This window comes from Tenrec ecaudatus, chromosome 8 (genome assembly GCF_050624435.1).
Source record: "Tenrec ecaudatus isolate mTenEca1 chromosome 8, mTenEca1.hap1, whole genome shotgun sequence".
Taxonomy (NCBI): Eukaryota; Metazoa; Chordata; class Mammalia; order Afrosoricida; family Tenrecidae; genus Tenrec; species Tenrec ecaudatus.
Window position 1 is genome coordinate 97,995,242 of NC_134537.1, and position 13,412 is coordinate 98,008,653.

General features: G+C 38.9%; 1 protein-coding gene across 1 annotated transcript in view; it reads left to right on the forward strand.

Annotated features, from left to right (window-relative positions):
- ZMAT4 (zinc finger matrin-type 4) overlaps positions 1–13,412 on the forward strand; it is a 501,960-nt gene that overhangs the window by 332,241 nt on the left and 156,307 nt on the right. Inside the window, exon 5 of the mRNA XM_075555744.1 lies at positions 5,369–5,596. Within this exon, the coding sequence (XP_075411859.1) occupies positions 5,369–5,596 (228 nt within the window). The remainder of the gene's footprint in view (positions 1–5,368; positions 5,597–13,412) is intronic.

The following is a 13,412-nucleotide window of genomic DNA, read 5'->3' on the forward strand; positions in this document are numbered from 1 at the left end:
ACCAAAAAAATTACGAAGAAATGTTTGGGTTTCAGGGATATTTGGATTTTCTGAATCAAAGATAAGTGATTGTGATATGCTTTTGAGAAAACAGAAAACAGAACGCTATCTGGTAGAGACATATTATCTTAACTTTTCCCTTACACACACACACACACACACACACACATTCACATGACCAAGTATAACAGACACTATAAAAAATGCCAAATGTATTGTTATTTTAGAGGAGGCAGAAATATGTTTTTACTTGGATTTTCAAGATCTCCAAGATATTACTAAATTGAGAAGAATCTGAGGCCTGGTATGTAGTTTAGTTATATGGGATGGGATGATACAGAGCATCTAATGGAACAGGGTAAAAGGATCAACCAGAGATAGATGGTAGGACATCTCAATACCACATGATTGACAAGGGGGCTTCAAAAAGTTTGTGGAAATGTTCTATTTTCTTTTAACTCCATTTTCCCATGAACTTTTAAAAGTTTCCTTACATTTTATTTGGGTATCTGGATGGAGAAAAGGATTCAGAATGGCTATTCAATTTTACCAATATTATTTTATTCAATGAGCTGTCTTTTTAGAGTAGACCTTTTATGTCTAGTGAGATGACAAACTTGATGAAAGTTTGCAAAAGATAAAGTCAAGCAATTTTTTGACTCATGATAAAGATGTGACATTCTGATTATCAACAACAGGAAAACTAATTCTATTGGTGCTGAATAAAAGGCTTTAATCTATATGAAGCCCTAAGAAGACTGTTTTATTGTCAATTTCAAGCAAAAATCTGGTAGTATTTAGTTCACTGACCTTCAATATTGGTTGGTAGTATGGAATCATGGGTGGAGGTCTAGGTAGAAGGAAAACACTTTAAAAATCGTCTAATGTTTGATTCTCACTTTAAAGATTCTGATCCCATTGTTCTGACCAAACTGGGATGGGCACAGGACTTTATAAAATTCCTGTATGATTCTAATGTTTAGCCAAGTTCAAAGCCCGCTCATACATTAACTCTTGATTTCAAGTTGAACATAGCAATATAGCACCAGTGCCTATTTTAAAATTGGAGTGAAAACATAAAGCATAAAAAGAAAAATTAGCAACATACCATCTAAAGAACTTTGTTAACAGCATAATTTTAACCAAATGATAACCTTCTGTCCACTTTTTATTAATTTTGTTAGAATACACATTTGCCAAAGAAATATAGATCTGAAGGTCTAAATAACGTCATGAATTTAGCAGTAAACCTTGAAATGCTCTGCCCTGTGTTGTTGTCAGGTAATCCTGAGTCAGGTCCAGCTCACAGTGATTCCAACTCAACCCAACCTTTTAGAACAGAACAAGACACCACTCAGTCCTGCACCCGCTTCATACTTGTTCTTCCACTTGAGCCCATTGTTGTGGCCACTGTGTCCGTCCATTTTGCCAAAGGCTCTCCTCTTTGTTGCTGCCTCTACACTTTACCAACCATGGATGGTGGCCTTCCCCAGGGACTGGCCTCTCCTGACAACCTGTTCAAAGTACCTGACGATGCTCTCAGGACCATTCTGGCCAAGCTTCATACAGGCGAGATCAGTTTGTTCTTTTGGCAGCCCATGGTCCTTTCGATCTTCTTCGCCAACACCATAATTGATGCATCTATTTCTTTTCAATCTTCCTTATTCAAGGTGCAGGTTCCACATGCATATGGAACAATTGAAAGTACCATGATTTTGGTCAAACTAAGCAGACCTCGGTCCTCAAAGTATCATCCTTACTTTTCAAAATTTTAAGAAGTTCTAGTAGATTTATGTGCTATAATGCATCGTTTGATCTCTTTATTGCTACTTTCAAGAGGATTGATTGTGGTTCCAAGCAAAATGAAATCCTTGACAACTTGAAACTGTTCTGCATTTATCATGGTGCTACCTATTGGCCAAGTTGTGAGGATGTGTGTCTTCTTTACATTGAGTTGTCATCCATATTGAAGGTTGTACTTCTTGATTTTCAGCAGCAAGTGCCTCAAGCCTCCTCACTTTCAGCCAGCAAGGTGGTATCATCTGCCTATCTCAAGTTATTCATAGATTTCCCTCCAATTCAGATGCCAAATTCTTCTTAATATAATCCAGCTTCTCTAATTATTTGCATCCCATACAGATTGAATAAGTATGGTGAGAGGATACAACCCCACCACGTACCTTTCCGATATTAAACCATACCATATCCCCTGTTCTGTTCTCACAACTTCCTCTTGATCTACGCACAAGTTCCACAGGAGCATGATGCAGTGTTCTAGAATTCCCATTCCATAGTGTGTTGTGATCCACACAGTCAAACACCTGGACATAGTCTTGGCTCTTCTCAATAAGAAACCTAATATGTGGTATTCAGTCAGAGGCATAAAATGGAGAGATGTTCAACAATTTGTTCCATCATTATGAATGGTATGATTAAAGTGAAAAAGAATACTAGTTTAAAAAGCTTAGTGATTTTGCATTCTAACCTTGTGGGAATTACAAAGTCACACAGCTTTTTTTGTGTTGGAAGTCAATGAAATCTAGATTGCTGACTTTGATTTAAGGCACTGTTCATTGCTTTCATGCTAAAGCCTTTGTTTGCCTTTACAGACATGAAGGCTATAGGAACTGGGTTGAAATTGGTGAAGACAGAAGCAGAGGTAAAAGAAATATGAACTTTTGAAGCTGTACAAAAACCAGAATTCTTTAGGAGAGCAGACTACAGGACAGATTCATTCAAATGACCTTCTTAGATGCCAGATAAAATTATCTTATTTGATGAATCTTCCATTGCGCATCCCTCCTGCCAGAATGTGGTGCACAGGTATCAATTGATAAAACCGACTCTGAAATGTCTTTTGTAGGTTTTTTTTAGCACATGGTTTAAAGAAAAGTAAATTATGCTTCAGGAGTCAAGGTTTATTCAGATCGTGAATATTTGATATGTTTTCCATTGTCATCAAAAACAATAGGTGGCTATAAATCCTCATAAATTGGTAAGGGTGCAGAAAACCTTGGAAGCAAGATTCAATCTTTTGGAGAACAGTGGACAGAGGTTATTTCTCATACAGGTGGCCTGCGTATCTATAGCTATGACTTGCATCTCTGAAGCATAGCAAACGAAGGCTGGGAAACTATTGGGACTCTGTGGCTCAGATTTTGAGCTTAATTTCAGATAGTTATGTATAACCCAATCTGTGATGAAGCTTTGGAGAAATGTATTCTTTCTTTCAGTTCCTATAGAAATAACACTATGAAATAGCATCCAAACAAAATCATCCCGATGTGACGGGATCTATATGGTGATGAGAAAATGATTTCCTCGGAATATTTGCACGAGACACAGACATATTTTGATTTAAGATGCCATTTTGTTGTGAGATGCCATTGAGTCGGTTCGTTTCATTTCTATCCTATGTACAGGACACTGAAACACTGCCAGGTCCTATGCCATCCTCACTCTTGTGATGTTTGAGTTGTACCCACTGTGTCCATCCATCTCCTGGAGTAGCCTCCTCTGTTTTTTGCTGATGTTACCTCTTTTTGCAGGGCCCCATCTCTTCTAATAACAGGTCTGAGTGTGTGAGGTTTTATCTTTGCTTGGAAGGAACCTTCTGGCTGTATTTTCTCCAGCAGAGAGTTTGTCCTTCTGGCAGCCCGTGACACTTTCAGTATTGTTTGCCGACACCACGTATCAAGTGCAATCTTCCTAATTTGTTGCCCAAATTTCACATGCAGATGAGGTGATGAAAAATGCCATGTCTTAGGCCAGGTACACCTTAGTGCTCACAGTGACTCCCTGCTCCTTAATACTTTAAAGAGGTCGTATGCAGCACATTTGCCTAGTACAGGAAGTACTTTTATTCCTTAACTGCTGTTTTCCTGGGCATTGATTGTAAAGACAAATAAAATTGAATGATCGGCAACCTCAATCTTTTCTCTGTTTATCAAGATATTGCCTGTTATTCCAGTCATGAGTCTTTGATTTGACATCATTTTAGCAAGTATTTATGTCTGTATCAATTATTTATTCTAAAAATAAAATTCTATTCAAATATCATTGAGTCTTGGGGAGATGATTAAGGGACTTATTTTTACTGAGCCCTAAAATTTCAGGTTTTTCTCAGAGCAACCTTATTTTCATGTTTTGTTTTTCATTTTTTTCCAAGCTGCATCTTGTCTCAATGACTAAACAACAAGCTGAAGGTGTTATGTACTAGATTGTGATGAACAGACCACAGGGGCATTGTAATGATTTTTTTTTTCTCAAAAGCATCAGGTCAGAATATATTTTTCATACCTAAATTAAATTATGTCTAAAGTACAATGATGAGTGAGGTCTGTAAGATAAAGAAAAAAACTCTGCTTATTAATAACTACCTGATGAGTCCTTGGCACTACTGGAAAAAATGCCAGCCTTGGAAATAAAATGTTTGGTTTTAGGCTCTGCTTTTTAATAACTAAATACCCCACCTTAAATCATGGATCTGACATCTCTGAGATACATCATCAGAGAAATAGGATAATAATTCAAGTCTCGTCATTTTTGTAAGCATGAAAGAGGTTTGGTGTCTCTCTTTAAATGTAAGTTATTTACATTGTCCACAGTCAAGTCCTTCTCTTTAGGTTCCACACCCCACCTGGCAAGGATGGAACTGAACTGTAATCACATAATGGAATATACAATCAGTTTAGATAAATAGCATCTATTCTGTAGTCTTTTTCCACACACACACACACACACACACGCATACACACACACACACACACACCACGTTCAGCTTCCATTTTAATGGGTATAAGTTGAAAATAAACTACTACAATAAATAGAAGTAATTGAAATTAAAAGCAGTGTGATTTATTCTGTTGGTATTTGCTATGCCTCTGAGAGATTTGCCTCTGGAATGTAGGCAAATCCTTTCGTTGTTCATTATCAACCTGTGTAGCACACATATGTTCCATTCACTAAATCAGAAACTTTTCCATTATGATTCCTCAGAGCTTCTTTCAGGAACCAGCTCCCACTGATTAATTGATAACTCTTTAATCCCCAAAAGTTTACTAAGTTAACCTCCTATTTCCTCCTAAGGTAGGGTCTCTTGAGCTATCAAATTTGAACCTAACAATGAGCAACATTCCCAGCTACATAAATTACAAAGTTATAGTTTTGCCCCAACTTCAGAAATGAAGACTGACAAAAAGACTTGTCCTGTGCTCACTGAGTTCTTGTGGACTTTTGAGCTCTAGGGTGAACTTGGGTTCTTTTAGCGATAGGTACCTGGAGACCTTTCAGCTTGAGCTATTGAAGAGATTGCATTCAGTTTTGGACTAATGTGGCCGTGGTTCTCTCTGGTTGTCTTCCTTCACAGCAACGCCCCTGAGCTCCCTTAAGCCCCCCCGAGTGGACACTGCACCAGTGGTCGCATCCCCCTATCAAAGAAGAGATTCCGACAGATATTGTGGGCTCTGTGCAGCCTGGTTTAACAATCCTCTGATGGCGCAGCAACACTATGACGGCAAGAAACACAAAAAGAATGCAGCGAGAGTCGCCCTATTAGAACAACTTGGGACAACCCTGGATATGGGGGAACTCAGAGGTAAGAGCCATTGTTCAACTTTCTGATCCCAAACTGGGCTTTCAGTGAACGGATTGTGTTTCCCTCATATTTACACTGACTGTCATGGTCCTCCTTACTGCCTTGATTATTAAGGAAAAAGTTAGGCTTGTCCAAAAGGAAAAGGGGAAGGTAATCAGCAGAAGGTGAGCTTTCGCTTCTTTGTGATAATCCCCCTTTTTCAGTGTTTGCTATGTTGTTTGTGGACTAGATATTAGATTTAAATTTCCCATCCATTTACCAGATTTCTGGGAAAAATGCTGTTTGACCTTGGAAGACCAAGAGTATGAGAAGAGAGGCTAATGAAGTCAAAGGGTTTTATATTTGAAGTTTTACTTTTGTCTTTAAAAATTTGGTTAAAGCAAGCAGTGAACTAGTTCTATTTTATGGGTTTGAAGTAAGTCCTAGTCCCTTTAGTAGAAAAATCTAGAAAGTGGTGATGGGATGATGCTGTGTGGCATTGTTTTAACACTGTGTTCTGACCACTTCAATGCCCAAAGATAGGCAGATATGTTGTCACTTGATGAAAGTCACGCAGCACTCAGAGGTTCATGTGACGGTTCACAGAAGCTGCAGAGCAGGCTCAGAAACAACAGGTTAAGAATGAGTCTTTGGATATCTTAGACATAGACTAATTTAGGAAACCTAAAATATTTTATTATCAACAAACATTTGAACAGGCATTCAATACCAAAATATTTTGATCAACTTATTTTTGGGAATATAAACATTCAACAAAATAATAGACTGTAACTTTCTAATAAGGTATATGTTCTCAGAAAAACATTGGGAAAGGTGGTATTGAAGAAATAAATACTCCAGGTATGGTATGGATAACTTCTGCAGACTGCTTAGGAGGTAAACATTTGTAGCAGATGCCAGCTATACACTGAAATTTATAGTTCAATTTTGAGATGACAACATGGGTTTAAACTAAATTCTTCCTACCCTCGCCTGCTTATAAGCTTGTAAGTGTGATGATTATCATTGTAACTGGAAAATGACCCTATATACGTCTAGATCAAATAACTTTGGCAGAAGATTGTGTATGTGAACTGAGAGGAAGTTGAGGTCACTACTGATCAGTTGGTTGGCCAAATTCTTCACAAAGAAAAGAGCTTGAGTTGGACTAGAAGTGTGTGCGGTTCTATAGCAGATGGAGAAGGGGATGAGAGCCTATACACACCCGAGTTCTTTAGAAAAGCAAAACCAATGATTTCAATAAAGATATTTACATCAAGGAAATGGCTCCCAACACGGCTTTAGAAGCAGGAAAGTCATCTAGTGCAAGTCTGTGAGTCAGATGTTCCGCTGTTAAGCGGGCTAGCGAATCAGCGAACAAGATAACACACAAGAAGGCAGGAGGATAATGGACAGACAGAGGCCGAGGTGGATAAATCCAACAGTTCAGGCTCTTTGTAACAGAGTCAAATGAATCCAAGGTCGATAGGCATTGTGGCAGGCCACTGATGGCATTCAGATTCAGTGGGCAAAATAGTAAGCTTTTGGTTCAAGACCAAAGAACCAGAATTCAAGGAGACAGATGCAAAATCCACACCAGCCAGAAGGGAAGTGCCTTCTGCCAGAGCCTCCTTCAATAGGAATAGGCCACAGCCCCGAGGAAGCTTCCTTTCAATTGTATCAATGATATGACCTGATTGAGGTGGTAGCCCTTTGCGCTAATCTTCCCATAACTGCTTGACTTCTCTCGGAAGATCCCATTATGGAATTGATTGCATTATGTTAAATCACATCATGGAAGGATCCTGACGAATTAATTTACGATAAAACCTAGCTATCACGAATGCATTCTGCCTGAGCAGAAGGGGCCCTGCATAGGTAATGAGACAGGGAAACCTAGCTGTAGATGGTGAATAAGGAGTTGGCGTGCAGGGGATCCTGTAATATAGTATAGATTTAAGATTGGAGGTTCAATTAACCCATCTACAGAGCTTGAAAAGAGACTGATGTTCCTCCCCAAATCCATGGTTAAAACAACAACAACCCTACCACCACAAACATGAGGAAAGAAAACATTGGGAATATTTTTCTGACTGTCTCCTATTACTAGGAAAGCACAATTGGACTCAGGGAATCCTATGCTCCACAAACCATCTTCTCACTGCGGTTTTGAAGTCCTTGTTAGCCTAGTGGGGGGCGCTTGTCTCAGCTGTGATTGGAATTGACCCCATGGCAGTGGGTGGGAGTCCTTATGTTGTCAGCGTTCCTTACTGTTGGGCGCCCTTGAGTTGATTCTGACTCCCCGTGACCGCACATGACCATGTAGAACTGGCCTACACAGTTCTCTTGGCAGAACATTTCACCGTCCTCCTGTTTAGCAGCAGTACTTAGCTGTCGTACCCCGGGGCTCTCCTTGTAGCTCTTGCTAATGATACAGGAGGGTTCCTGGTGACTGGTGCCTGCGCCTGCCACACACTTACTATTTTAATGCGCTCCTTGCTCTCCTGTGCCCTGCACTAGTCTGGTAGCTATGGTTCTGCCTTTGTGAATGAGTCTGACTATAAGTGTTGTCTTATCACCAACCTCCATTGTTTATGTAAACAATATCCAGTCACGTACGATTTTAACTGACACAAATCAAACAATGCATGTGCCACACTCTGAAAAGTCAGCCTATGCTCGCATCATTTCCTTTTCTCAACAGCATTTTAAATTATATACCTTCGGCTAAATTAATGCCCCAGTGTGATAATATGTAATATTCTCTGTCATAACGTGATGATGATGAGATATATATAAACTATAGATATACGAGGGGCCCCCACCCTCCCTCCAAACCAGAATTGTGCTGGGTCGAGAGGAGCTTTCGTGGCACGCATTTTTCCCGTAGGTGAGCATCCAGCAACTCACTCTGTTGGTGCACCCTGTGGAGTCGCCTGAGGAAGTTTTCTCTGGTCACAGTGAATATTTTCATTAAAGCCATTTCTCTCGAACCTCATTTTTTGTGATAGCTTATTTCAGAGCACAGTGTGCGGCCGTGAACTTTTGCTTCCTGCTCAGGAAAAACACCACAGAAACAGTTGTGATGCTGAACACAGCTCACAAGGACAACACTAACAGAAAAACTCAAATATAGGAATAGTTCTCTCATTTTAAAAATGATGAAATGTTGATTGATGACTAACCTCGTTCTGGATGTCCATCAACTTCCCGGATAATCAAAAATGTCAACTTGTAGTGCCTGTGGAGTTAATTCCACCAGGTCAGACTGTTAACAAGCTTTCTATTTAGAAGTTCTGAAAAGACTGCATAACAGTGTGTGACAAAAAAAGTCCTGATTTGTGGCAGACAGGGGACTGTTTTTGCCACCAGGACAATGTACCTGCTCATACAGCCATCTTCAGTGCACTAGACTTTTGACAAAAAAACAACATGCCTCTCTTGCCCCACACACCTTACTCACTTAATGCCCTCTGTGCAAATTCTTTTTGTTTCCACAAATGAAGAGGGACATGAAAGGACAGAGATTTGATGACATTGAAGAGGTGAAGAAGAAAACCTGGGAGTTGCTGTCAGCCACCCAAACATGCATTTGAAAAATGTTTCCAAGAATGGAATCACAAATTTAACAAATGTATTAAGTGTGATGGAGAATATTTTGAAGGTGATAAGGTTATTTTATAAAAATAAATAAATACATCTCTGAAAAAAATATTCTGGCTTTTTGGGGGGTGGGGGCACTCCCTTCTATGCTTGAGTTTTGGAAACACATTTGTTTCTAGCCCCAGTCTAAGGACAATGAGTTCTTATGTCTTGCTCCTGCTCAATGCTCACCCTCCTGAAGGGATCACAGATGATTTGGATGCTATATCAAAGTGTGGTGAAGAAATGTGATGGTGCTTGGTCATCAGAAAGAATGTATCTGAGGTCTCAAAGGCTTGTCTACAGACAGCAGCCATCTAAGTGAGGCCTCATGAACATGCACATGGAGAAAGCACACCAGATGATAGAATCTAAGGACTGTAAATGATAAATTCCAAATCCGAAGGAGGAAATGGACTCAGAGCTTAAACTGTGAACACCTGGTTTTCAGAGGGCAATGGATGATAGCAGAAGTCCCAAATCCATTTGTAGGGTCCCCACATGGATTCAGGCTCTGGTGAATTCCTTCTGAACAGAGTCCAGCATGTAAGTAAACTTGCAGTGAGACGGGGGCTCTGTGAAGTCAATGATGGCAGCTGTAGTTAGATTGAAATGTAACACCTTATCATTTGATCCCCCCTTTGACCCATTTTTAAGTTATTTTATTTTAAAAATATTTTCTGCTCTCTCTTAAAATGAGGTGGTCTATTTTGTTTTGTCATTGTTCTTGGTTTCTTTCATTCTTTGCTTTCTCTTTGTGCTTTGAATGATTTTCTGTATATGAAACCCAGGGGAGGTAAATCTATAAAGACAGTAACTGGATTAATAATTCCATAGGCTCATGACATAGGGTGGTGGGGAAAATGAGCGGCTAATAATGAGTCTGAGAAGAAAATGTCCTGAAATCGATATGGTGATGATTGTATAACTCTTTTTAGTGTGATTGAATGATTAAATTGTATATGTGAAGTAAATGCCAATAAAGCAATTTTTAAAAAAAATACAGGAAGAGCCTCCCCGTCAACTTGCTTTTCCTGGCAGCTAACAAGTGGTCTCAGTGACTCCTTCACGGGAGGGCAGTGAAGGAAAGAATGGAGTTTTATTTATGTTTCATGCCAGATATTATGGCTTGAAGAAGAATTATTCCTAAAGCACATTCTTCTTGTCTATTTTGAATTATCAGTGCTGCATCTTTTATGTACAACCACATCTTCATGATTTGGGTGTCAGAATTCTGTAACATTGGAGCAGCCTGTCTTTTATATAGAAGACAAAGAGGCTGCTCTTTGACTTGATAACTCAATATGACGATGAGTCAGTAGCACACAGCATTCGATTAACATTGAACACAATGTCCTTGAAGCCAACCTTTCCACCTACTGCAGGTGACATCTTGATATATTTTCTCTAATTAAATATTGCAAAAGCTTAAAGAATATAGCAGCAATGGTAATATGCCGACACGCCTATTTCTGGAATGTTCCCACTGTAGGCTCAAATCATTAATAACGGCAAACATGCTGATCAGTAATCTTAGATCCACAACTTTAAAGAGAAACGGCATCAGGCAGCTGGGGCATGTTTTGATGGTGCTACAGTGGCTCCATAGTTTTTCTTCCTTATAATTTTTTCCACTCTTTCTTTAAACACATTTCTTCTCATTTATTTTAATTTTCTTCTTTTCTGTTTCCCTACTTCTCTTATGAACTCTTAGGACCATGAAAGCAGAGATCAAATCTTATGGATCCTATTCATTGATATGCAGAAAGCATCCAGAAAACTGACGCATAATAGTACTTAGAAGTCATTGAATAAACATTAGAGAAATCAAAACACTAAGAAAAGAAAAGCTCCAATCCCAGGCCCTTTATACTTTTTATGCAATCATTCTTGGTTCTAAAAAGATTCTAATGCCATGCTCTCATTGGAAATGTGCATGAGAGCTTTATTTGTTTAATGATGCATGGAAATGCAGCGTTGTAGGGTATTGCCCTTTGACAAGGCACACACCTGTGTAACCCTCACCCCTTCAAGGTTCAGGACTTTCCCACCACTTGGGAAAATGCCCCTGTGCTCCTTCTGAATCAATTCCAACCCCCAACTCAGGCGGACCAGGTTTTGTATGTTTTGTTTTTTCCCCCACCATAAGCTCATTTTGCCTAAACATTCATATGAGTGGAATCATGCGGTATGCATTCTTTTGTGTAGAACTATTTTAGACTAGTTAAAAATATATATATATGTGTGTGTCGTTTGAAATGTATCTATTTCTTGCATGAAAAGCAAAGCAGTCCTAGTCGTGTTTTTGTTTTGTTTGTTACTACAAGGTATTGCACTGCAAAGCTCCCTGGTGATGTAATCGTCCAGGGCTGTGCTGCTCACAGAACAGCTGCCAGTTCAAATCCAACCAGCCTCTCTGCAGGCGATAACTTGGCTCTCTGCTCCAGTGGAGATCAGGGTCTAGCAATCCCTGTGGGGCAGCTCTACTTTTCCGCATGGGCTCACCGTGAGTTGATGGAAGATAAGAACAGTATTTCATTATACTAAGCCCTAATATGTTTTTTATCTATACTTTTCCCTTGGAATTTTAAATCGTTTGGGCACTGTTTTGAATTGAATTCCCATGAGCACCTAGTCCAAGCTGTTCTTGTTTAAGTTAACAAAAGTTTTATTTATCTTGGTCAATTCCTGGCAGTAGCATTGCTATTGTTAACTATTGCTGGGGTATAAGTTAGGTGGATTTTGAATTCAATAAGAAATTGCCATCAAGCTTTCTTTCAAAGATGCATTACTCTGCACCCATAAAAGCAAATAAAAGCATTCCATGTCCTCATCAATGTTTATTTTATGTCTATTAAAAAGTTGTGCAGCTATTTTAATAGGTATATGAGGAGATGTAGTGGATTACATGTGTACTACTAACTGCAAGTTCAGTAGCTCAAATCCACCAGCCACTCCTTAGGAGAAAAATAACCATTTAAAACCTCAGGAACCCATTGGGGCAATTCTCCTCTATCCTGCACTGTGACTACAAGTCAGAATTGACTCAGTGGCCATAACTTTGTTCTTGTTTTAGAGGTTATATGAAGGTACTTAATTATGACTTTGGCTTGCATTTTCCTGATGACTAATGGTACTGAAAATATTTTATGTGCTTTGTTGGCCATTTGTACATCCTTCCATGTGATGTTTTTGTCTGTCTTTTTTCTGTTTTATTATTTATTTATTTCATCGTTTCATTGCTGATTTGTAGGATTGTAAGTAGATGTTTTCACATACTTTTGTATAATTCTTATAACAGGCATGAGGTTAACTACAAAATATTACTACCCGGGTTCTAGGTCATGCTAAAGTTTCAGGTTACGAGAACAAAATGTGTTTAAAAATGTTCTGGCTCCAGACAAATTATCTCAGAAAGATAATGTCCCAGTCTCATTAGTGGACTTTTAAACTAAACAGTCCAATCAAAGCAATGACTTCCAAAGATATCGACTGGGCTAATTACATTTAAGGCAAAGAGAACAGCTCAGAAGCCTATGGTGAGTTTTTGAGATTCCAAAGGGGGTAATCTTGATAGATTTTCTCAAAGAATAACAATGGTTACAGGGGCTTATTAAGAAAAAGTTTCCAAAAAATTGAAAACTACACTCATGAGAAAAAAAAGGCTAGTAAAATTGTGCAAATTTTATTTTTTCTTATCCTGACACGCACATGTACATTTTTTGAGGGTAGCAAGGGTTGCCATAATGTAAGTGAAAAAACTGGTCCCATTCACCCTACCACCCTGACCTTCCTCCTCCATGCTTATGCTGTTCCCCAAATGCAAAAAAAAACAGTTAAAAGGAGCAGGAGTTGAGCCTTCAGGATGTTGAAATTGTCCTTTGGATGTGGTATACATCAAGAAGTAAAAAGTTCTTCAGGGAAGTGTGAGAGATGCAAACACCAGTTAGAAGTATGTAGACCTAAACAGAAGATATGTTAAAGAGCAATATCTCCACATTTTAATATTTGTGTGTAATAAAGGTTATTATAATTCTATAACTGTATTTTTGACTTTTCAGTGTGTGTGTGTGTGTGTGTGTGTGTGTGTGTGTGTGGCTTCAGTCAATGCGCCCCTTGTGAAAGATATTTCAGTTATTTGTCAGTTGCTGGAAAATTGTTTGTCATTGATGGCTTCAGTGCATCTTGGACTTTC